The sequence below is a fragment of the Salmo salar genome, chromosome 05 (assembly GCF_965601325.2).
Source record: "Salmo salar chromosome 05, fSalSal1, whole genome shotgun sequence".
Classification (NCBI taxonomy): Eukaryota; Metazoa; Chordata; class Actinopteri; order Salmoniformes; family Salmonidae; genus Salmo; species Salmo salar.
This window is the reverse complement of record NC_138295.1, coordinates 63,110,540-63,136,127: the sequence shown is the minus strand read 5'-3', so window position 1 is coordinate 63,136,127 and position 25,588 is coordinate 63,110,540. Positions and strand designations below refer to the sequence as shown.

The window sequence follows — 25,588 nt, the reverse complement described above, 5'->3', positions numbered from 1 at the left end:
TGTTGTATGATGATTGGTGGTACCTCAGAATGGCTATGACCTAGGTGATATTTGTGAACAGCACTGAAATATGTCATAATACTGAGTTCAGTAAAACAATAACTACAATGCAGTAATAGTGATAAAGGATACAAAGCTACTCAACTAGGGATAAACACCCCCCCCTCCTGTCTTCAAGTTGGCCCACTTTTCATTTTCACCCATGACTGAACATGCACTCATCTCATGTTTTCAGGAATATTACAACCACTCAGTCAAGATTCTTCACAAGTTGACCTCTACTGCCATTGGATGTGCCATAGTGTTCATTAGTACAGTCATTGGGACATGTGTGTTGATTTTTGTATGGTTGAGGGTGTATTCCGTACATTCTCTACATCCTGGCTACTCTTCACACTGCTGCATGCTGTACACATTTGACAGTGACAGATGGCAGTGACCCTCTCTGCTGTATACTCCTTTTAGAACATTTTATGAGACAAAGTTAATAACCAACTCCCCCCCCTCCCCCTGAAATGACAACACATTGCAAGAAACTAACTGGTTTTGTACAATCTCAGTCAAAACAGGATATCAAGAATGACACACATAACACACTGAGGACATCAGGGAAGCCTTGAAGTCTGGAATAAACACTGAATTGTGAGTGCCAAGACCAGAACAAATTGCAGACTTGCAAGGTCAGGATAGACAGAATGCAAGATGTGCTCAATCTACGTGTACACATTTACAATGTTGTTACTTGACTATGTGAACATTTATTGCAATTTACACCATCCACAACATTATATCCTCATAAAGTTAGTCTGGTTTAATTAAAATCCATGACAAAAAAAACTATTTGTTAAACATACTCTTCAGCTTATCCTGTTGTACATGGTATTTCTATTATCCTGCTAATGTCAACAGGGTTATTATGTCAACAGCAGTTTTGCTGATAGTGGTGAAATTATATTGGGCAGTTGGTAAGTCAGAGATATCAGGAAATAGTGGAGTTTTTGTCCTTTGTGGGGTTGTTGAGAAGTGACTTTGTCTGGAAAAGCCAAACGGTGAAAACAATACTTGAGTCTGACCTCTTATAAGCAGTGAAACTGAGACACTCCGTCTATATGCCATATTTAAGTCCCAAATGTACTAGTCATGAGTTCATATAACACACAGTTCGTGCCATGGAACTGGGGCTCTAGCATCTGTCTCATATGGGCAACACGTTCTTAACACGGCACATTCACCATCACCACTAAGGATTGAAAGAATACCTCAATAGACAAGTGAGGTGTTTGATAATAGTGCCAGTAGAGATGGCTGCCGTTTTACAGTCCCCTAACCAATTGTGCTATTGCATTTGTTTTTTCGTGTTATTTGTAACTTATTTTGTACATAATGTTTTTGCCACTGTCTCTTATGACGGAAAAGAGCTTCTAGATATCAGGACAGTGATTACTCACCCCGTACTGGAAGAAGATTTACTTCAGACACACGACAAGGCCCTCATCCTCGTTATTCGCAGGAGAAAGAGACAGAGGTATCGGGATGTAGGTCTGGGTGCCTTGTAAGGATCCGACTGCGAGTGCCTTTACCATCGGTCCTATTAGCCAATGGACAATCATTGGATAATACAATAGACGAACTATGAGCACGTATATCCTACCAACAGGACATTAAAAACTGTAATATTATGTCGTGGCTGAACGACGACATGAATAACAGGAACACATGGAGTGTGCGACTTTCTTTATTTTGATAATTTATAGTTTATTCGCCGTTAGTCAGCACCTCCACACTAACTATTATTCTGGGTGTCCGCCAGCTCATGTTTTTTTTATCTGCAAATGTTTATTGAAAAAAAAAATAAAGCCCAATTAAGCACGTTTGTTTTTCAAATACATTGTTACAGTTGTTAGTTATCTAGCTAACCCTAGCCGTATTAGCATAGACGTGACAAGCGTCAAAACACGTCAAACCAGAGATGGTATCAAGAAGAAAATACAACTAACTGAAACAAGCCATCTACATTCACTGGACAGCAGCTTCTAGTCATTGTTGCTAGCTATCTGACCTACGATAATGACAACACAAAGCCTTTTGCCTCAGGGTTGAGCGCAACTTTTGTCGGGACGTTGTCAAACCCATCTGTCTATTGTTATCAGCTCTAAGTTTTAAAAAGTTGTAGTGCCTTTTTTCTTCCTAGTAAAGAAACATTTGTTTGGTTTCTAAAAAGGATGATGCTAGCCATGAAATATGTTAAATGGACTAGGCATCACCTATCATCTAGTTTGACTTGACTCATGATGATACTATGGTCAGGTTTAAAAAATATGAGAATGATTGAGTAAAATGTCAGTTCACTTTCCAGGAAGAGCCACAGAGAACCTTTGAAATGGCTTCTGGAAAGTCCTGATAAGTGTCTAAAAGTCAAGGGTACTGTTAACCCCCCCAGATGTATGTATACAGTAACCTTTGTATCCCCCCTCTTCCCTGGACCCTCTCATCAGCTCTGGTTTCAGCCCATGTTCAGTGGCAGTGAGTAATCTGCCACAATACTTAGCCTCAGCTTGGTTTCTTGGAATGAATTCTACTGACTATCTATTCCAGGCAGAACTCTCAGAAGTAAGTAGCTTTGACAACAGGGGTTGCTGTAACCATCATTTGGGATGTTTTACTTCACACTCCTCCTGCTCTCCATTTCTGTTGACCTACTTGGTACTTGGAATGTTTTTTGTAAGGGTTCTCAAATAGCCCTCCCTTAGCCGTTAGTGACGTAAACCCATTCAAGCCATAACTTGATCTGAACACCCCTGTCTGAATGGCATTGTGCTGTTACAATAGCGCTTTCATCAGAAGCATCCTTCAGCCTTCACATCAAAGCAACAGTCCTTTCTCAGAACCCACTCCAACGGCAGAGTGATCGCACTGTTTCTGCCGAGTGCTGACTCCTTGAGCCCAGTCAAGTAGGTTACAACATGTCCCAAACCCATTTGAGGAAGCAGTCTGCAGGACAAAGGCCTCTTTGAATAGGGTATCATGACTGTCATCACCAAGTAGCTCCTGTCAGATTTCAAGAACCTGAATCATAAAATACTAGACGCATGCTAAAGGCCAAATGGCACGACCCAAATCTCAAACGGGTCGATAGAGAAAGAGACTGATTACATATCCTTTGCTCAGATGGGAATCCACCAACACAACTCTCAATTATCTTTCATTGGATAGACAGCTCCCTAGGTCACAATCATATTGATTTGTGCTTCTGAATGAGTACTCCTGTAGAGAAGGATTATATTAGTCCCAGCTCCTTGGAGGATAGGCAGCACAGTCGCCACACATCACTTATCATTTTGCCCCTCTATGGAATAGGCTGGATTGGGTGAGTGAGACGTTCAACAGCAGATTAGATTACACCTTGCCTGGGCTCAACATTCTAGAGTTGCACCCTAGACACAAAACATTTGACTTGAATAATCATAATACATCAAACTTGATAAGTAAATTGTGCCACTGTAATGTCATGCAAATGCCATTGGAATATCTTTCTTATTTCAATGCCTTGATATTGGCACTGAGCAAGAGACAGGGGACCTAAGCTTCTGTGTAACAAACTTGATATGAACATTATTGGTTGTGAAATGAACACAGAAAGAAGGCCTGTACAGTGATGCACACTATTCATAGAGGAGTACCTGAAATTACTATAAAATAGCATATGCCATGAGAGAGACAGAATTTAGATGTTTGTTGAGCACAGCGGCAGGAAGCTACTGGAAAAGCCCACCACCTGGTCCTGCCGTGTAACAGTAAAGGTCAAATAGGGAGACGAGGCACTGCCTTAACCACTGGATGATGTCCAAGGTCCAGTAGATTTACAGTGAAGGCATAAAACCTCAAATGTTATGATGCTGACAAATTGCGAGTCATGAAAGAGGAATAATACTCTTACTGCACATTGAGCCTCTGTTCAGACATAGTGAAGCAAGTTCATCACTGTCCAAAGCTTAAGATAGAGTGCAGTAACCAGTCGGTAAACAGACATTTGACTTTTGGAAAGCTGAGCACAGTACACAGAATCATTTTTATTTGGGTTTATTTTTTATTTAACCATTATTTAACTAGGCAAGTCAGTTAAGAACAAATTCTTATTTACAATGACGGCCTACCAAAAGGCAAAGGCCTCCTGCGGGGACGGGGTCAGGGATTAAAAATAAAAAAATATATAAATATAGGACAAAACACACATCACAACAAGAGAGACAACACTACATAAAGAGAGACCTAAGACAACAACATGTCAAGTCAGCAACATATGACAACACAGCATGGCAGCAACACAACATGACAACAACATGGTAGCAACACAACATGGTAGCGGCACAAAACATGGTACAAACATTATTGGGCACAGACAACAGCACAAAGGGCAAGAAGGTAGAGACAACAATACATCACGCAAAGTAGCCACAACTGTAATTAAGAGTGTCCATGATTGAGTCTTTGAATGAAGAGATTGAGATAAAACTGTCCAGTTAGAGTATTTGTTGCAGCTCGTTCCAGTCGCTGTCTGCAGCGAACTGAAAAGATGAGCGACTCTGGGATGTGTGTGCTTTGATGACCTTTAACAGAATGTGACTGGCAGAACGGGTGTTGTATATGGAGGATGAGGGCTGCAGTAGATATCTCAGATAGGGGGGAGTGAGGCCTAAGAGGGTTTTATAAATAAGCATCAACTACTGGGTCTTGTGACGGGTATACAGAGATGACCAGTTTACAGAGGAGTATAGAGTGCAGTGATGTGTCCTATGAGGAGCATTGGTGGCAAATCTGATGGCTGAATGGTAAAGAACATCTAGCCGCTCGAGAGCACCCTTACCTGCCGATCTATACATTATGTCTCCGTAATCTAGCATGGGTAGGATGGTCATCTGAATCAGGGTTAGTTTGGCAGCTGGGGTGAAAGAGGAGCGATCACGATAGAGGAAACCAAGTCTAGATTTAACTTTAGCCTGCAGCTTTGATATGTGCTGAGAGAAGGACAGTGTACAGTCTAGCCATACTCCCAAGTACTTGTATGAGGTGACTACCTCAAGCTCTGAACCCGCAGAGGTAGTATTCACACCTGTGAGGAGAGAGGCATTCTTCTTACCAAACCACATGACCTTTGTTTTGGAAGTGATCAGAACAAGGTTAAGGGTAGAGAAATCTTGTTGGACACTAAGAAAGCTTTGTTGTAGAGCATTTAACACAAAATCTGGGGAGGGGCCAGCTGAGTATAAGACTGTATCATCTGCATATAAATGGATGTGAGAGTTTCCTACTGCCTGAACTATGTTGTTGTTGAGAAGAGCTTGGGGCCTAGGATTGAGCCTTGGGGTACCCCCTTGGTGACAGGCAGAGGCTGAGACAGCAGATTTTCTGGCTTTATACACTGCACTCTTTGAGAGAGGTAGTTAGCAAACCATGCCAAAGACCCTTCAGAGACACCAATACTCCTTAGCCGGCCCACAAGAATGGAATGGTCTACCCGTATCAAAAGCTTTGGCCAAGTCAACATTGCTTAGAATCAAGGGCAATGGTGACATCATTGAGGACCTTTAAGGTTGCAGTGACACATCCATAACCTGAGCGGAAACCAGATTGCATGCCAGAGAGAATACTATAGACATCAAGAAAGCCAGTCAGTTGATTATTGACAAGTTTTTCCAACACTTTTGATAAACAGGGCAAAATAGAAATAGGCCTATAACAGTTAGGATCAGCTTGAACTCCCCCTTTAAATAAAGGACGAACCGTGGCTGCCTTCCGAGCAATGGGAACCTCCCCAGAAAGGAGAGACGGGTTAAAAAGGTTGGAGATAGTCTTGGCGGTGATAGGGGAAGCAACCTTAAAGAAGAAAGGGTCTAAACCATCTGCCCCAGATGGTTTTATGGGGTCAAGTTTCAGGAGCTCCTTTAGCACCTCGGATTCAGTGACTGCCTGCAGGGTGAAACTTTGTAGCGAGGCAGTTGGAAAAAGAGGGAGAAGCATCAGGGATAGTCGCATTAGAAGGGCTGGGAGATGAGGAAATGTTGGATGGGCAAGGAGGCATAGCTGAGTCAAATAGGAATCCTGACTTAATGAGGTGGTGATTAAAAAGCTCAGCCATGTGCTTCTTGTCAGTAACAAAAACATCATCAACTTTAAGGGACATGGGCAGCTGTGAGGAGGAGGGTTTATTCTCCAGGTCTTTAACCGTTTTCAAGAACTTCTTGGGGTTAGACCCACAGAGAGAGAACTGCTTCTTAAAGTAACTATCTTTGGCCTTCCGGATAGCCTGAGTGCACTTATTTCTCATTTGCCTGAATGAGAGCCAGTCAGCCTGAGTATGTGTGTGCCGAGCCTTTCGCCAAATACAATTCTTGAGGTGGAGTAACTCTGCAAGATCACTGTTGAACCAGGGGCTGAACCTGTTTTTAATTCTCATTTCCTTTATGGGGGCGTGTTTGTTAAAAATACCACTGAAAATATAAAAAAAGAAGGTCCAAGCGTCTTCGACAGAGGGGATCAAGCTGATTCTATACCATTTTACAGAGGCCAGTTCATGAAGGAAGGCCTGCTCATTAAAGCTTTTTAGCAAGCGTCTGTGACAAATCAGGACAAGTCGTTTCACTGAGCAGCCATTACGAACATAAGCTGTAATTACAGAAAAGACGAGACTGATCTATCAGGATTCTTTGTGAGGATAACATCAAGAAGAGTAGCCTTTTCTGGGTGTTTGGAGTCATATCTTGTGGGATTGGTAATAATCTAAGAAATATTTAGGTAGTCCCATTGCTTTAGGACTTGGTCAGGTGGTTTAAGCATGTCCCAGTTTAGGTCACAGCAGGACAAATTCAGACTTGGTGTAAGGGGCCAGGAGAGAGCTTAGGGCAGGTAGGGTACAGGCCAGTGCTGATGGAGGATGATAGCACCCAGCAACAGTCAACAAAAAGCTATTTGAAGGTTTAATACTTAAAACCAGCAAATCAAATTGTTTGGGGACAGACTTAGTGGAGACAACTGAGCACTGAAGGTGAACCTTGGTAAAGAATGCCACTCCCCCACCTTTGGAAGATCTGTCTTGCCGAAAAAAGGTTATAACCTGAAAGGTTAACATCAGTATTCAAAACACTCTTCCTTAGCCACGTCTCAGTAATGACCAACACAACTGGATTGGAGCTGTGAACCCACACTTTCAATTGATCCATTTTAGGTAATAAGCTTCTAGTATTAACGTGCAGAAAACCCAGGCTTTTACGGGAGCAGAAATCAGTGAAGAAGATATTGGAGCACAAGTCAGAATTGGGGCTAGCAACAGTAGATGGGCCAGGGTGTACATGCACATTTCCAGATATCATCAACAGTAATACAATCAATGCACGACATAGGACAGGGAGAGCTCTGCAGTGCTGATTTATGACATCTGAATGTGCATCAGATGGCAACAAGATCATATTGTACAGCAATTTCATCAGGTAACATGAATACAAAGCCTGCGAGAGGTGGTTAGAATGGGATGGGAGGCCAAAAGTCTGTGTAACCAATAGAGAGTCAGAGTCAACAAACATAGTCTGTCCCACGGTTGGGTAAGGAAAGTTCGTAGTCAACAAAGCATGCAGGAGTCATGAGGCAAATAGGAAAATGCACAATAATTTTTTCAAATAAATAACGACTTGGGGCTAGCCACTGTAAGTTCAGAGTCACTCGCTCCAACAGTGCCTGTGTGCTGGAGGCGAGTGAAACAGGGGGAGACAACCAAGGGCAGACGGTGAACAGATCGCCAGGCGGAATCCAAGCAGCAGTGCAGCAGTGCAGCAGGCAACGGGAGTAGGTGTCACACTTGGGAGAAGCTTATATTTCTGGAGGCAGATTTCTTGTAGAAAATGCCATTGGATGGACTGAACAGCAGGAGGGGGCTTCAAGGCCTCTGGATCTGGATGGGGTAGCCAGCCATTTGTTGGGCTCAAAGGCTTTGACACCTCTCGCTTCACATGTCAGTGCTAATTGAAGTTGTATCTCTTTGTCCTAGAAAGCTTGGTAGCCTGAGCATGCAGTCCTTATAAAGTGAAATATATCATTGTGATGTATTTTTCTTCTTGGCTTTTGAAAGTAAAAAATAGCTTCAGACTAAGCATTACTCACTCAGCTCCAGGTTGGATGGTGTTTTCAGGTCTCTGCTTGTTTGCCAGAACATTTGCTGTATAGCTTTGTGTGTGTGTGAGAGAGAGAGATTTACTGCACAGGGACGACAACGTACTTCAGGCGTTTCTACAGCAGGGAGACTCCATACTAAGTATTTTACACAAAAAAGCCACAGATGCAATCAACCTCAGAAGCACAACATTTCCATGCCCCTGTGAAATTACATACAAACCAACTAACAGTAGCACAGCAAAGAAGTATCTACCCCAAACTCCAAGTATAGCCACCCAGACCAATAAAGCTTAAGATAGACTTACAAAGCAAATGCTAAGATATACACTCACCGGACAGTTTATTAGGTAGACCACCCCGTTCATGAAAATGGATTGCTCCTACAGACAGTGAGTCAAGTGGCCGTGGCCTGTTATATAAGCAGGCACACAGGCATCGAGGCATTCAGTTACTGTTCGATTGAACATTAGAATGGGCAAAACAAGTGACCTAATCAACTTTCAACGTGGCATGATTGTCGTTGGAAGGCGCGCCGGACCCATTATCGCTGAAAACGGCCATCCTCCTGGACTTTTCACGCACGACAGTGTCTAGGGTTTACCGAGAATGGTACAACAAACAAAAAACATCCAGGCAGCAGCAGTCCTGTGGGCAAAAACAGCTCATTGAGGAGAAAGGTCAGAGAAGAATGGCAAGAATCGTGCAAGCTAACAGGCGGGCCACAGACAAATAATGACACAGTACAACAGTGGTGTGCAGGACGGCATCTCAGAACGCACAACTCGTCGATCCTTGTCATGGATGGGCTATTGCAGCAGACGACCACACCAGGTTCCACAGATGAAAACAAGAAGCGGTTCCAGTGGGCACGCAATCACCAACACTGGACAATTGAGGAGTGGAAAAACATCTGCTGGAACATGACAGCGAGTTCAGTTTACTTGAGTGGCCTGCACAGTCCCCATTGTCAATCCAATAGAGCATCTTTGGGGTGAGATGGAACAAGCCTGTTCCCAGCATGAATGTACCACCGTCCAATCTGTAGCAACTGCATTTCTGACACCTTGTAGAATGCCCCAAAGAATTCAGGCTGTTCTGTAGGCAAAGGGGGGTCCGCCCGGAACTAGATGGATGTACCTAATAAACTGTCCGGCGAGTGTATAACTACAGTACACTTACAGTAAGGATAGCTGTGGCTTTAAAGTGAAACCCTTAGAAACTACTGGGTCAGTGCAAACCTTAGCAATGTGTGTGTGTGTCCTCTTCACTTCCACATGCCTTCTAAATTACATCGTATTGAATTAATAAAATGCACCCTTTTTTGAGCATTTATAGCCTTATGCTAATTCTACATTTTAGTACATCATCTTGCACAGTGATATATGAAAATGTGTCTGAACCAATCAGATTAGCAAGGTGCTCTCTTGCTGCAGACACTGCTACATTCATTTGACTGTTTCCAAGCCTGCTGACATGAAATCCAAAGCTTTCTCATACCATAACAATCTATCACATGCATCTGTCTCTGGCCATCTGCCATTCCTGAATAAAAGAACACTGCATATTTATTGGAACACCAGGCTGGGGGAATGTACTGTATATATTTTGTGTACTAAGTATATATACACTGCTCAAAAAAATAAAGGGAACACTTAAACAACACATCCTAGATCTGAATGAAAGAAATAATCTTATTAAATACTTTTTTCTTTACATAGTTGAATGTGCTGACAACAAAATCACACAAAAATAATCAATGGAAATCCAATTTATCAACCCATGGAGGTCTGGATTTGGAGTCACACTCAAAATTAAAGTGGAAAACCACACTACAGGCTGATCCAACTTTGATGTAATGTCCTTAAAACAAGTCAAAATGAGGCTCAGTAGTGTGTGTGGCCTCCACGTGCCTGTATGACCTCCCTACAACGCCTGGGCATGCTCCTGATGAGGTGGCGGATGGTCTCCTGAGGGATCTCCTCCCAGACCTGGACTAAAGCATCCGCCAACTTCTGGACAGTCTGTGGTGCAACGTGGCGTTGGTGGATGGAGCGAGACATGATGTCCCAGATGTGCTCAATTGGATTCAGGTCTGGGGAACGGGCGGGCCAGTCCATAGCATCAATGCCTTCCTCTTGCAGGAACTGCTGACACACTCCAGCCACATGAGGTCTAGCATTGTCTTGCATTAGGAGGAACCCAGGGCCAACCGCACCAGCATATGGTCTCACAAGGGGTCTGAGGATCTCATCTCTGTACCTAATGGCAGTCAGGCTACCTCTGGCGAGCACATGGAGGGCTGTGCGGCCCCCCAAAGAAATGCCACCCCACACCATGACTGACCCACTGCCAAACCGGTCATGCTGGAGGATGTTGCAGGCAGCAGAACGTTCTCCACGGCGTCTCCAGACTCTGTCACGTCTGTCACATGTGCTCAGTGTGAACCTGCTTTCATCTGTGAAGAGCACAGGGCGCCAGTGGCGAATTTGCCAATCTTGGTGTTCTTTGGCAAATGCCAAACGTCCTGCACGGTGTTGGGCTGTAAGCACAACCCCCACCTGTGGACGTCGGGCCCTCATACCACCCTCATGGAGTCTGTTTCTGACTGTTTGAGCAGACACATGCACATTTGTGGCCTGCTGAAGGTCATTTTGCAGGGCTCTGGGAGTGCTCCTTCTGCTCCTCCTTGCACAAAGGCGGAGGTAGCGGTCCTGCTGCTGGGTTGTTGCCCTCCTATGGCTTCCTCCACGTCTCCTGATGTACTGGCCTGTCTCCTGGTAGCGCCTCCATGCTCTGGACACTACGCTGACAGACACAGCAAATCTTCTTGCCACAGCTCGCATTGATGTGCCATCCTGGATGAGCTGCACTACCTGAGCCACCTGTATGGGTTGTAGACTCCGTCTCATGCTACCACTAGAGTGAAAGCACCGCCAGCATTCAAAAGTGACCAAAACATCAGCCAGGAAGCATCGGAACTGAGAAGTATATATATATCCTGCTCAAAAAAATAAAGGGAACACTTAAACAACACAATGTAACTCCAAGTCAATCACACTTCTGTGAAATCAAACTGTCCACTTAGGAAGCAACACTGATTGACAATAAATTTCACATGCTGTTGTGCAAATGGAATAGACAACAGGTGGAAATTAAAGGCAATAAGCAAGACACCCCCCAATAAAGGAGTGGTTCTGCAGGTGGAGACCACAGACCACTTCTCAGTTCCTATGCTTCCTGGCTGATGTTTTGGTCACTTTTGAATGCTGGCGGTGCTTTCACTCTAGTGGTAGCATGAGACGGAGTCTACAACCCACACAAGTGGCTCATCCAGGATGGCACATCAATGCGAGCTGTGGCAAGAAGGTTTGCTGTGTCTGTCAGCGTAGTGTCCAGAGCATGGAGGCGCTACCAGGAGACAGGCCAGTTGGCGGATGCTTTAGTCCAGGTCTGGGAGGAGATCCCTCAGGAGACTATCCGTCACCTCATCAGGAGCATGCCCAGGCGTTGTAGGGAGGTCATACAGGCACGTGGAGGCCACACACACTACTGAGCCTCATTTTGACTTGTTTTAAGGACATTACATCAAAGTTGGATCCGCCTGTAGCGTGGTTTTCCACTTTAATTTTGAGTGTGACTCCAAATCCAGACCTCCATGGGTTGATAAATTGGATTTCCATTGATTATTTTTGTGTGATTTTGTTGTCAGCACATTCAACTATGTAAAGAAAAAAGTATTTAATAAGATTATTTCTTTCATTCAGATCTAGGATGTGTTGTTTAAGTGTTCCCTTTATTTTTTTGAGCAGTGTATATATACTTAGTACACAAAATATATACAGTACATTCCCCCAGCCTGGTGTTCCAATAAATATGCAGTGTTCTTTTATTCAGGAATGGCAGATGGCCAGAGACAGATGCATGTGATAGATTGTTATGGTATGAGAAAGCTTTGGATTTCATGTCAGCAGGCTTGGAAACAGTCAAATGAATGTAGCAGTGTCTGCAGCAAGAGAGCACCTTGCTAATCTGATTGGTTCAGACACATTTTCATATATCACTGTGCAAGATGATGTACTAAAATGTAGAATGTACAATATACAAGCTTTGATTACAGGTCAGCAAATATCGGTCAGAAAATAGAAAATGAAGGTCAGAAAATATCAGTTATGTAAATATGTGTATTGACCAAGCATGGTGTATTGCTGATAACTTTGTGTGTGCTGCTTCAACTTTCAGCACTACGCCACCTATTGGTGTGAAATAAGTATTATCATGCGACATCTGGTGAACTAGTACAGCTTCTAGTAGGAAAACGGTTTGTGTAGCATAGAAAATAAAACTACCTGGTTTACAAATTAGCTGCCATTTATTCTTTCAGAATTTCAAGTTAAGTAAAATCCTCTTTCATAACAAACTTAACAGAGAACATTGGGATATTACATGGATATAAAAGTTTTACAAAACATAACTTTTTAGAACTACATATAAACTACATAAAACAACAGCATAACATTAAAATTGGTGTATTAAACACCTTCATTTTATATTTTCAAAGTTCTTTAACATTTCTAAAATGGGATAAAAACCCTCTAAGAAATGATACTATAATTGGTGTTAGGAGAAAAGATGTCGGCCTAAGAATGACATACTTCTCTCTCCATAACACCACCACACTTAAGAGCCTTTTAAAACTATTGCAGGTTTGAACTGTGCAACCTGCTTCTCAATTTGAGATTCTTTTTTAAGTCAGGAACTGACTGAATCCTGGGTTATTTTGAAGATTCATGTGTCGAGTTAAGGTCATTTCAGGCCATGTATACAAGATGGACAAAAGAACAACAGCACATTCTTTCAGCTTTGGAGTCTCTCTTAGTTCTGGAGTGTCACATATATTTTCCCAGGACTCTTGGGTCCTAGGCATGCTCAATGCTCTGTTGTTGTTCTTTTTCAAAGTATCAGTAAATGGCCTCATCCATGTTGTCATCACTGTCCCCTCCGAACTCCTCTCCGTTGTCAAAGTACGACATGATATAGTCTGTCTCCTGTTGGAACACAATCAGAGTGGGAAAAAATGCTACATATGAGCTCATTCCGACCTTGTGAACTGTGTTTGCAATGCTCACTTTCTGTTAAATCATGCATTGGTGTCAATGGAAAATGTATGGGGGAAAAAAGTAAGAAAGAGCTTGGATGTGTAACAGTTTTGCATCCGTCCCTCTCCTTGCCCTAACCTGGGACCATCTGAATGAAACGACAACTGTCACCCAGGAAGCATCGTTACCTGTCACTGCGGAGCAATGGAAACAACTACTTCAGGTCTCAGAGTGGGTGACGTCACCGATTGAACGCTACTAGCGCACACCGCTTACTAGCTAGCCATTTAACATTGGCTACCGTTGCTTACCTCTTCAAACTCTTCTTCATCATACTGCTCCTCCCCATCTTGCTGCTCTTCCTCCTGCTTCTTCTTCTCCCCTTCCTCTTCATCTGAAGTCACTTCCTCCTCTTTTTTCTCCAATGTCTGAAATATGACACAAATGAATACAAAAGAAACTAAAAGAAAAAGAACATTGATAGTAAAATAATACACCAGGCTTACATTAAGTTTGAGGTTTAACAGCAAGAAACATTTCCCTCATCTAGTGTGCTGAGATTGAGTTGTGTTACATGCCTATAGATGTGATAAAGAGGTCAATAGAATGCAGACTATGGAGTTAATGTCTGATGTACTGGCTGAGTACCTACTATTCGCACCTCTAGTTTATGGATGATCTCCTCTTTATCCACCCGGGTCTTTTTGCTGGGTTTGGGGTCCACTGGTGTCTCCACACTAAGAGAGGTGTCTGTAACAGACGAAAAGGGACAAAAGCCAATCATTAGTGAAAACCAACTCCCTCTATCTATTCCCCCTCCTCTCCTTTCATTTAAAAGGCCATTCAACCAAAAGCTATATTTATCCCATAATAGAAAATGGCAGATCATTTATGTATAAGTCAGGCAGTACTGTCATTGTCAGTAACCAGCAGTGACTTTGTCTTATCCTTCTGTTCAAAGCAGAAGGGCAAATTGATGCATTCATGTCTCTAGGGAGACATAAGCAGTCAGACACAATGTTCTTCTGAAGACACCTCTCTCTTCAGCACTGCGCCCAGGAAATAGGAAGGAAAAAAATCACGTGGGCGCAATATGCTATGAAAGAGACAGGTCATTCGCCAGCAACGTACATGTCATCAAGTCCTGCAGGAAGCAAACTAAACAGAACTGCAAAATGAATGGATTTTTGTATTACAATAGCCTTCTGTGATCACATGGTGGGTGGGCTTTCATAGTGAATCTGTATCACTCACAAAAATGTCCAGTCAGTAAATGTGAGGTATAAAACAACACTGTATCATCCACTTACTCTCTTTTAGGGGCTTCTTGACACGGATTCGAAGCTCTTTTGGTAGCCTTTTCCAGTCTGACGTTAAAAACAAAAATCAAACAAAATCAATCAGCAGACACAGGTGCTACAATAATGTTTTTACACAGCAATGACCTTGTCAAAATTATGGAATGTTGGTTCACATCTGGTAAAGCTGAGGGACTAAAACCTCAAATTGTTTTCCTAATCAGCCTCTATTCAGCAGACCCTAATTGTGAGCGACAGCTCAATTTCTCCCATTTGAAACGCTTTGGGTCACCTGACAGTTTCAATCAGGACCGTTCACACTCCATTGTGGCTGACATCTCTGGGGCTGCGTAGCGAGTGATTTCATACTGCTTCAGGATTAGATCATTGATTCTATTAATCCCTGTTTAACAGTGTTATGCTGGTAATCAGATCGTACAATGCGCTCCTTCTAATACATGTTCCGTAGTTTCTATCTCCTTTCAGTAACATTATTTGAACTGGAGGTATGATGCAGCTGACTCACCTGGATTCCACTCAATGGTGTTGTCTGACGGCTCACTGTTCTGATATTTATCAGAATACCGCTCCACATCTGGAAGTCAGACAAGAAGCTCATTCATTTCTTAAACATGGTACAAGAACAAACATGTCTTTGAAAAGAAAGCCTCTGTGTATTATCATGTCTACCTCGTTTGCTGCTCGCAAATGTTCTTATCGAAGCATAATTGCTTGATTGAATAATTGAAAAATATTTCCACCCCTGATTTAGGTAATGTCAGCCAAACCTTGTATCACCTAAAACCTTGTATCATTTTAATAAAATAACACCATTGGGAGCTGCTGACAGTGGCAAGACATTGACTGTCTAATTTCTGCTACGTTTGGATGTCTGTAATTACTCTTTTCATCGCTAACACACATAAATGGTGTCTTCCCAGGCTTAAGTACCTTTCTTGGAGACGGCTGGGCGGACATAAAATGGTAGGGTCTTCATGTTTCCCCTGAACTCCTGCTTCAGTGCCAACATGTACTCTGCTTCCTCTCCCATCACCAAGGGGACAGGCTTGTGTTCCATGGGCTACATGTGCACAAAAAACATAACACATATTAGGCTAGTCCTTAAAACAACAACAAAAGGCTCAATACATGCTTTCCCAAAATAGCATGCTCTTATTTGCTCCCAACCAAACACATATCTTACGGTCTCAATACATTTTTTTTTTTTTTATGTCAGCCCTGGATGTTGCTTAGACAAATAGAAAAATCAGGAGAAAAGACTGACAATAGCCTCTAAATAAAGCCAATATTTGACAACAATGAGGTGCATCCAAAATGAAAAATGACAGCTACAGGGTCAGTCACATCACCCCTTACTCACAGGGAACAGAGGTGTAGGCTGGAGAATTGAAGGGGGCAGGTTCTCCCCTTTCCCAATCCCGACTGCCTCGATACTGAAGCTCATGTACCCCTTGCCGCGACCTCTGCCGCGGCCCAGGCCAGCCATTGAGCGAGCACACCGCGGGGGGGTTCACATGTAAATCTGTCAAGGGAGGAAGAATGCAATGGGCACTAAAAGAGTACTGAGTAATAGCACCTCTATTTTCCCAAACTATCTGTGTAAAGCTACAGTTGAAGTCGGAAGTTTACATACACTTAGGTTGGAATCATTAAAACTTGTTTTCAACCACTCCACAATTTCTTGTTAACAAACTATAGTTTTGGCAAGTCGGTTAGGACATCTACTTCGTGCATGACACGAGTCATTTTTCCAACAATTGTTTACAGACAGATTATTTCACTTTTAATCCACTGCATCACAATTCCAGTGGGTCAGAAGATTACATACACTAAGTTGACTGTGCCTTTAAACAGCTTGGAAAATTCCAGAAAATTATGTCATGGCTTTAGAAGCTTCTGATAGGCTAATTGACATCATTTGAGACAATAAGGAGGTGTACCTGTGGATGTATTTCAAGGCCTACCTTCAAACTCAGAGCCTCTTTGCTTGACATTATGGGAAAATCAAAAGAAATCAGCCAAGACCTCAGAAAGATGAAATTGTAGACCTCCACAAGTCTGGTTCCTCCTTGGGAGCAATTTCCAAACGCCTGAAGGTACCACCTTCATCTGTACAAACAATAGTACGCAAGCATAAACACCATGGGACCACGCAGCTGTCGTACTGCTCAGGAAGGAGAGGCGTTTTGTCTCCTAGAGATTAACGTACTTTGGTGCAAATCAATCCCAGAACAACAGCAAAGGACCTTGTGAAGATGCTGGAGAACACCGGTACAAAAGTATCTATATCCACAGTAAAACGAGTCCTATATCGACATAACCTGAAAGGCCGCTCAGCAAAGAAGAAGCCACTGCTCCAAAACAGCCATAAAAAAGCCAGACTACGGTTTGCAACTGCACATGGGGACAAAGATCGTACTTTTTGGTCCTCTGGTCTGATGAAACAAAAATAGAACTGTTTGGCCATAATGACCATCGTTATGTTTGGAGGAAAAAGGGGAGGCTTGCAAGCCAAAGAACACCATCCCAACCGTGAAGCACGGGGGTGGCAGTATCATCTTGGGGGGTGCTTTGCTGCAGGAGGGACTGTTGCACTTCACAAATAGATGGCATCATGAAGAAGGAAAATGTTGTGGATATATTGAAGCAACATCTCAAGACATCAGTCAGGAAGTTAAAGCTTGGTCGCAAATGCTTCTTCCAAATGGACAATGACTCCAATGACTCCCAACTTATTGTGGGAAGCTTCTGGAAGGCTATCCGAAATGTTTTTCCCAAGTTAAACAATTTAAAAGGCAATACTACCAAATACTAATTGAGTGTATGTAAACGTCTGACCCACTGGGAACGTGAAAGAAATAAAAGCTGAAATAAATCATTCTCTCTACTATTATTCTGACATTTCACATTCTTAAAATAAAGTGGTGATCCTAACTGACCTAAGACAAGGAAGTTTTACTAGGATTAAACGTCAGGAATTGTGAAAAACTGAGTTTAAATGTATTTGGCTAAGGGGTATGTAAACTTCCGACTTCAACTGTATATAAGCTTATTTTTTATCCTGGCCAGTATACAGTGCCTTGCAAAAGTATTCACCCTCCTTGGCATTTTTCCTATTTTGTTGTAAACTGTTGAAACGTCGTCTCACTGTCATCTGCGTTTATTTTCATCAAACTTAACATGTAAATATTTGTATGAACATAAAATTCAACAACTGAGACATAAACTGAACAAGTTCCACAGACATGTGACTAACAGAAATGGAATGATGTGTCCCTGAACAAAGGGGGGGTCAAAATCAAAAGTAACAGTCAGTATCTGGTGTGGCCACCAGCTGCATTAAGTACGGCAGTGCATCTCCTCCTAATGGACTGCACCAGATTTGCCAGTTCTTGCTGTGAGATGTTACCCCACTCTACCACCAAGGCACCTTCAAGTTCCCGGACTATTCTGGGGGGAATGGCCCTAGCCCACACCCTCCGATCCAATAGGTCCCATCCGTGCTCAATGGGATTGAGATCCGGGCTCTTCACTGGCCATGGCAGAACACTGACATTCCTGTCTTGCAGGAAATCACGCACAGAACGAGCAGTATGGCTGGTGACATTGTCATGCTGGAGGGTCATGTCAGGATGGGCCTGCAGGAAGGGTACCACATGAGGGAGGGGGATGTCTTCCCTGTAACGCACTGCATTGAGATTGCCTGCAATGACAACAAGCTCAGTCCGATGATGATGTGACACACCGCCCCAGACCATGACGGACCCTCCACCTCCAAATCGATCCCGCTCCAGAGTACAGGCCTCTGTGTAACGCTCATTCCTTCGACGATAACCGCGAATCCGACCATCACCCCTGGTGAGACAAAACCGCAACTCATCAGTGAAGAGCACTTTTTGCAAGTCCTGTCTTGTCCAGCGACGGTGGGTTTGTGCCCATAGGCGACGTTGTTGCCAGCGATGTCTGGTGAGGACCTGCCTTACAACAGGCCTACAAGCCCTCAGTCCAGCGTCTCTCAGCCTGTTGCGGACAGTCTGAGCACTGATGGAGGGATTGTGCATTCCTGGTGTAACTCGGGAAGTTGCTATTGCCATTCTGTACCTGTCCCGCAGGTGTGATGTTTGGATGTACCGATCCTGTGCAGGTGTTGTTACACGTGGTCTGGACGATCAGTTGTCCGTCCTGTCTCCTTGTAGCGCTGTCTTAGGGGTCTCACAGTACAGACATTGCAATTTATTGCCTCGGCCACATCTGCAGTCCTCATGCCTCCTTGCAGCATGCCTAAGGCACGTTCACGCAGACGAGCAGGGACCCTGGGCATCTTTCTTTTGGTGTTTTTCAGAGTCCGTCGAAAGGCCTCTTTAGTGTCTTAAGTTTTCATAACTGTGACCTTAATTGCCTATCTTCTGCAAGCTGTTAGTGTCTTAACGACCGTTCCAAAGGTGCATGTTCCTGAATTGTTTATGGTTCATTGAACAAGCATGAGAAACAGTGTTTAAACTCTTTACAATGGAGAACTGTGAAGTTATTTGGATTTTTACGAATTATCTTTGAAAGACAGGGTCCTGAAAAAGGGGCGTTTCATTTTTTGCTGAGTTTATCACAACCTGTAATTTAAATTGATTTTTATTTGGATTTCATGTAATGGACATACACAAAATAGTCCAAGTTGGTGAAGTGAAATGAAAATAATGACTGTTTAAAAAAAAAAAAAAAAAAACACAGTAAAGTGGTGCGTGCATACGTATTCACCCCATTTGCTATGAAGCACCCTAAATAAGATCTGGTGCAACCAATTATCTTCATAAGTCACATAATTAGTTAAATAAAGCCCACATGCGTGCAATCTAAATGTCACATGATCTCAGAAAATATACACCTGTTCTGAAAGGCCCCAGAGTCTGCAACACCCCTAAGCAAGGGACACAACCAAGCGGCACTATGAAGACGAAGGAGCTCTCCAAACAGGTCAGGGACAAAGTTGTGGAGAAGTACAGATCAAGGTTGGGTTATAAAAAAATATCTGAAACTTTGAACATCCCACAGAGCACCATTAAATCCATTATTAAAAATGGAAAGAATATGGCACAACAACAAACCTGCCAAGAGAGGACCGCCCACCAAAACTCACAGACCAGGCAAGGAGGGCGTTAATCAGAGAGGCAACAAAGATACCAAAGATAACCCTGAAGGAACTGCAAAGCTCCACAGCGGAGATTGTAGTATCTGTCCATAGGACCACTTTAAGCCGTACACTCCACAGAGCTGGGTTTTATGGAAGAGTGGCCAGAAAAAAGCCAATGCTTAAAGAAAAACATTTGCAAACGTGTTTGGTGTTCGCAAAAAGGCATGTGGGAGACTCCCCAAACATATGGAAGAAGGTACTCTGGTCAGATGAGACTAAAATTGAGCTTTTTGGCCATCAAGGAAAGCGCTATGTCTGGCGCAAACCCAACTCCTCTTATCACCCCGAGCCCACCATCCCCACAGTGAAGCATGGTGGTGGCAGCATCATGCTGTGGGGATGTTTTTCCATCGGCAGGGACTGGGAAACTGGTCAGAATTGAAGGAAAGATGGATGGCGCTAAATACAAGGAAATTCTTGAGGGAAACCTGTTTGTCTTCCAGAGATTTGAGACTGGGACAGAGGTTCACCTTCCAGCAGGACAATGATCCTAAGCATACTGCTAAAGCAAGACTCGAGTGGTTTAAAGGGAAACAATTAAATGTCTTGGAATGACCTAGTCAAAGCCCAGACCTCAATCCAATTGAGAATCTGTGGCATAACTTAAAGATTGCTGTACAACAGCAGAACCCATCCAACTTGAAAGAGCTGGAGCAGTTTTGCCTTGAAGAATGGGCAAAAATCCCAGTGGTTAGATGTGCCAAGCTTATAGAGACATACCCCAAGAGACTTGCAGCTGTAATTGCTGCACAAGGTGACTCAACAAAGTATTGACTTTGGGGGGTAAATAGTTATGCATGCTCAAGTTCTGTTTTTTGTCTTATTTCTTGTTTGTTCACAATAAAAAATATTTTGCATCTTCAAAGTGGTAGACATGTTGTGTAAATCAAATGATACAAATCCCCTAAAAATCTATTTTAATTCCAGGTTGTAAAGCAACAAAATAGGAAAAATGCCAAGGGGAGTGAATACTTTCGCAAGTCACTGTATGATCACCTATGATTGCTGTTCACTGTAATATGACAATAACCCTAACACTATTAGCTCTAGCTAACGAACAGTGAATAACAGAGGTCACATAGCCAGGGCTAAATAAGAACAGGTATAGCTACAACACAACAAAAGGACAAAAAAACGTTGTGAAGGGGAGCAATGGGTAATGTGTTAGGGAAAGAGGAAAGGGGACACCTAGTCAGTTGCACAACTGAATGCATTCAACTGAAATGTGTCTTCCACATTTAACACAACCCCTCTGAATCAGAGAGGCGTGAGGAGCATTAAAGGGGCAATCTGTGATTGCTACATCCATTTCAGACTGTAAAATTAGTCATATATACCCATTGATTCTTGAAGAATGTAACTTATAAATGCCTCCTGAGCTAAATTCAACTGTCATACCCCATCACAATCCAATCCAAATTATAAGCTTTTTTACTCCATTGTTTGTAAACAATGTAATAGTAAACAAACACTGTATAGACTTAAAACAAAAAACATGGTTAAAACTATAATTTTAGTCTCATGGATGGTCTGGGTACCAGTCTGGAACTCTAGCACTTTCTTTTCTTTGGCATGTGACACGGAGTAAAAAGAGTGGAATATCGCCAGATATGGATATAATGAGATGCTTGTCTCCACCTAACAATAGGATTAGTTGTCCAGAGTGGAACGGTGGGCTGTCAACTCTTTGGATTGGTGGATACATTTTGTTATTTGAATATTTTTAAAAAATATATTCGATTAAGGGCGTTGACATCAACCACTAGTATTCAATGGAGCTTGAGATGCTATGCTAGCTTCATAAATATGCATAGACCTTGTCGAATTTCAACAGGGAAGTGTATCACACTTTTATCAGTACACTCATAACAACCTACACATTACAAAATGTATATTAGATTAAACAAGCCTCACGTATCAAAATAACAATTCATATTTATCTTGACTAAATTCAACATTATAATTTCGCCCCAATTCAAAAACTCCTCGCCTGCTTAATAATTAAGGATATGCTTAAGTGGACAGATTTTGGGCAGAAATAGGGCTCTCTGGTAACCAAACTACCATCCTCCAGCTGCGTACCAAATCAACGCCAGGTGTTGCAGGAAGGCCAAGAAGATCATCAGGGACCCCAAAGCTTTGTTGTTGCTTGAATCGCATATCGCCCCTGTAACAGCTACCTATCTAGTTGTGTGCGGCTTGCTAACTTGTTCCATCTTACCTTCTAGTGATTTCAGTGATATGAACTTGCTTGCTCAGATAACTTGGTTGCACAGTAGCTACATGACAGCTGTAGCAAAACGACTAGCGCCTAACGTTACTACCTAGATAACGACGTTAGCTAGTGCTGTCAGATTTATCACGACAAAATATCGTTCACCAAGACAACGTGCTTACTAACTAACCATATCAACTTATTCACGACCTCCCACCTTCTGAGCCATAGCTAGCTACTGATCTTCAAATATAAAAAATATTAAAACATTATCAAGTTAACGTTAGCTAGTTTACAAATCCGCGGGATACGTTATTGTTTACCAAACACTATGTTGTTTACATTTAGCGGAACTCTGGCGACTTGGGGTCGACTACCCTGCGCTACACTGCCCCCTGCTGTATTGGAGTTGAATACATTCAAGAACCTCGAAAAAGAGATGCAGTATCTCCCCAAAAAAGTATGGTCACATACTTTTTTTTCCCATCTGAGAGATCAATATGTCTATACCATACATTCATTTCGATTAGCTGAATGTCATGGCTGAAATGTTATCTAATGAGCATTAAGTTTTGAGCCAGCAAGTAGGAACCTCCAAGGGGAGTGAGTGTGATACAACATAAAGTAGATAGATTTGTTCCCTGGTGTGTGAGCTGGGTTGGCATGCATAAGCTAAAAATACTTCATTTTGCTGACATTGTAAAGGTGGTTTCTCTTGGTCTGGATATTACCACATCCTGGTGATGTTTATTATTAATCGCTGTTCTTGTTTCTACAGTTGAAGTCAGAAGTGTACATACACCTTAGCCAAATACATTTAAACTCAGTTTTTCACAATTCCTGACGTTTAATCCTAGTAAAAATTCTCAGTCTTAGGTCAGTTAGGATCAATGTGAAATGTCTGAATAATAGTAGAGAGAAGGATTTATTTCAGCTTTTATTTCTTTCATCACATTCCCAGTGTGTCAGAAATTTACATACACTCAATTAGTATTTGGTAGTATTGCCTTTAAATTGTTTAAGTTGGGACAAACGTTTTAGGTAGCCTTCCAGAAGCTTCTCACAATAACTTGGGGGAATTTTGGACCATTCCTCCTGACAGAGCTGGTGTAACTGAGTCAGGTTTGTAGGCCTCCTTGCTCGCACACGCTTTTTCAGTTCTGCCCAGACATTTTCTATAGGATTGAGGTCAGGGCTTTGTGATGGCCACTGAAATACCTTGACTATGTTGTCCTTAAGCCATTTTGCCACAACTTTGGAATGCTTGGGGTCATTGTCCATTTGGAAGACCCATTTGCAACCAAGCTTTAACTTCCTGACTGATGTCTTGAGATGTTGCTTCAATATATCCACATCATTTTCCTCCCTCATGATGCCATCTATTTTGTGAAGTGCACCAGTCCCTCCTGCAGCAAAGCACCCCCACAACATGATGCTGCCACACCCGTGCTTCACGGTTGGGATGGTGATTTTCAGCTTGCAAGCCTCCCCCTTTTTCCTCCAAACATAACGATGGTCTTGATGGCCATTATGGCAATTTTTGTTTCATCAGACCAGAGGACATTTCTCCAAAAAGTACAATCTTTGTCCCCATGTGCAGTTGCATACCATAGTCTGGCTTTTTTATAGCTGTTTTGGAGCAGTGGCTTCTTCCTTGCTGAGCAGCCTTTCAGGTTATGTCGATATATAGGACTCCTTTTACTGTGGATATAGATACTTTTGTACCGGTTTCTTCCAACATCTTCACAAGGTCTTTTGCTGTTGTTCTGGGATTGATTTGAACTTTTCGCACCAAAGTATGTTCATCTCTAGGAGACAGAATGCGTCTCCTTCCTGAGCGGTATGACGGCTGCGTGGTCCCATGGTGTTTATACTTGCGTACTATTGTTTGTACAGATGAACGTGGTACCTTCAGGCGTTTGGAAATTGCTCCCAAGGATGAACCAGACTTGTGGAGGTCTACAATTTATTTTCTGAGGTCTTGGCTGATTTCTTTAGATTTTCCCATGATGTCAAGCAAAGAGGCACTGAGTTTGAAGGTAGGTCTTCGAAATATATCCACAGGTACACCTCCAAATGACTCAAATGATGTCAATTAGCCTATCAGAAACCTCTAAAGCCATGACATCATTTTCTGGAATTTTCCAGAGCTGTTTAAAGGCACAGTCAACTTAGTGTATGTAAACTTCTGACCCACTGGAATTGTGATATAGTGAATTATAAGTGAAATAATCTGTCTGGAAACAATTGTTTGAAAAATTACTTGTGTCATGCACAAAATAGATGTCCTAACCAACTTGCAAAAACTATAATTTGTTAACAAGAAATTTGTGGAGTGGTTGAAAAACGAGTTTTAATGACTCCAACCTAAGTGTATGTAAATTTCCAACTTCAACTGTATAGGTGTAGGGGGCAGTATTTTCACGGCCGGATGAAAAACGTACCCAAATTAAACTGGTTACTACTCTAGCCCAGAAACTAGAATATGCATATTATTAGTAGATTTGGATAGAAAACACTCTGAAGTTTCTAAAACTGTTGGTGTCTGAATGGTGTCTGTGAGTATAACAGAACTCATATGGCAGGCAAAAACCTGAGAAAAATTCAACCAGGAAGTGGGAGATCTGAGAATTGTAGTTCTTCTTTCTAATCCCTATCGAAACTACAGTGTCTGTGGGGTCACGTTGCACTTCCTAAGGCTTCAATTGGCTGTCAAAATCCTTCAGAAAGTTTTTTCATCCGTCTCCTTTTAACCGGGCAGAGAAAAGGAGCTCAGTCAATGAGTGGACTGCCTGGGGACAAAGGGATTGATGATGCGCGATCCCGCTGTTCCTTCTTTTTCTTCTTGAATGAATATGCTATTGTCCGGTTGGAATATTATCGCATTTTTACATTAAAAATACCATAAAGCTTGATCGTAAACAACGTTTGACATGCTTCTAAGAACGGTAAGGGAACATTTTGACTTTTTGTGTCTTGAATTGCACTCGCGCATTATGCCTTTGGATAGTGACCTGAACGCACGAACAAAACGGAGGTATTTGGACATAAATATGGATTATTTTGAACAATAACAACATTTCTTATGGAAGTAGCAGTCCTGGGAGTGCATTCTGACGAAGATCAGCAAAGGTAAGAGAATATTTATAATACTAATTCTGAGTTTAAGTGACCCCAGAACTTGGCGGGTGTCTGTATAGTTTGCTTTGATGGCGAGCTATGTACTCAGAATATTGAAAATTGTGCTTTCGCTGAAAAGCTATTTTAAAATCTGACACAGCGGTTGCATAAAGGAGTACTGTATCTATAATTCTTAAAATAATTGTTATGTATTTTGTCAACGTTTATGATGAGTATTTTTGTAAATTGATGTGCTCATTCACGGGAAGTTTTGGTGGGAATACATTTTCTGAACATCACGCGCCAATGTAAAATGCTGTTTTTGATATAAATATGAACTTTATCGAACAAAACATACATGTATTGTGTAACATGATGTCCTAGAAGTGTCATCTGATGAAGATCGTCAAAGGTTAGTGCTTCATTTAGCTGTGTTTTGGGTTTTTGTGACATATCTCCTTGCTTGGAAAATGGCTGTGTGGTTATTTTT

The 25,588-nt window shown here is 42.3% G+C and overlaps 1 protein-coding gene across 3 annotated transcripts; it reads right to left on the bottom strand.

Moving 5' to 3' along the window:
• Positions 1-12,510: 12,510 nt before the first annotated feature.
• Positions 12,511-22,343, bottom strand: polr3gl (polymerase (RNA) III (DNA directed) polypeptide G like). 3 transcript variants are annotated; one of them, NM_001139601.1, is made up of 8 exons: positions 21,985-22,301; positions 15,939-16,100; positions 15,509-15,638; positions 15,084-15,152; positions 14,570-14,626; positions 13,912-14,009; positions 13,571-13,687; positions 12,511-13,208 (listed from the first exon to the last, which is right to left on the bottom strand). In NM_001139601.1, exons 2-8 carry the CDS (start codon positions 16,062-16,064, stop codon positions 13,122-13,124), a joined length of 684 nt encoding a protein of 227 aa, NP_001133073.1. In that variant the 5' UTR covers positions 16,065-16,100; positions 21,985-22,301; the 3' UTR covers positions 12,511-13,121. The 3 variants fall into 3 exon arrangements, with proteins under 3 accessions (NP_001133073.1, XP_014056407.1, XP_014056406.1); XM_014200932.3 differs by having other exon boundaries at positions 12,514-13,208; positions 13,921-14,009; positions 21,985-22,343; XM_014200931.3 differs by having other exon boundaries at positions 12,514-13,208; positions 21,846-22,118.
• Between the last annotated feature and the right edge of the window lie 3,245 nt (positions 22,344-25,588).

What these genes read in the sequence shown, in the direction of transcription:
- polr3gl (NM_001139601.1), bottom strand. Translation starts at nt 16,064, where the DNA reads ATGGCTGGCCTGGGCCGCGGCAGAGGTCGCGGCAAGGGGTACATGAGC. An exon ending in AGCCTACACCTCTGTTCCCT is followed by an intron (nt 15,639 to 15,938) that starts GTGAGTAAGGGG and finishes GTGCACATGTAG; the next exon opens with CCCATGGAACACAAGCCTGT. An exon ending in CAAGAAGCCCCTAAAAGAGA is followed by an intron (nt 14,010 to 14,569) that starts GTAAGTGGATGA and finishes CGTCTGTTACAG; the next exon opens with ACACCTCTCTTAGTGTGGAG.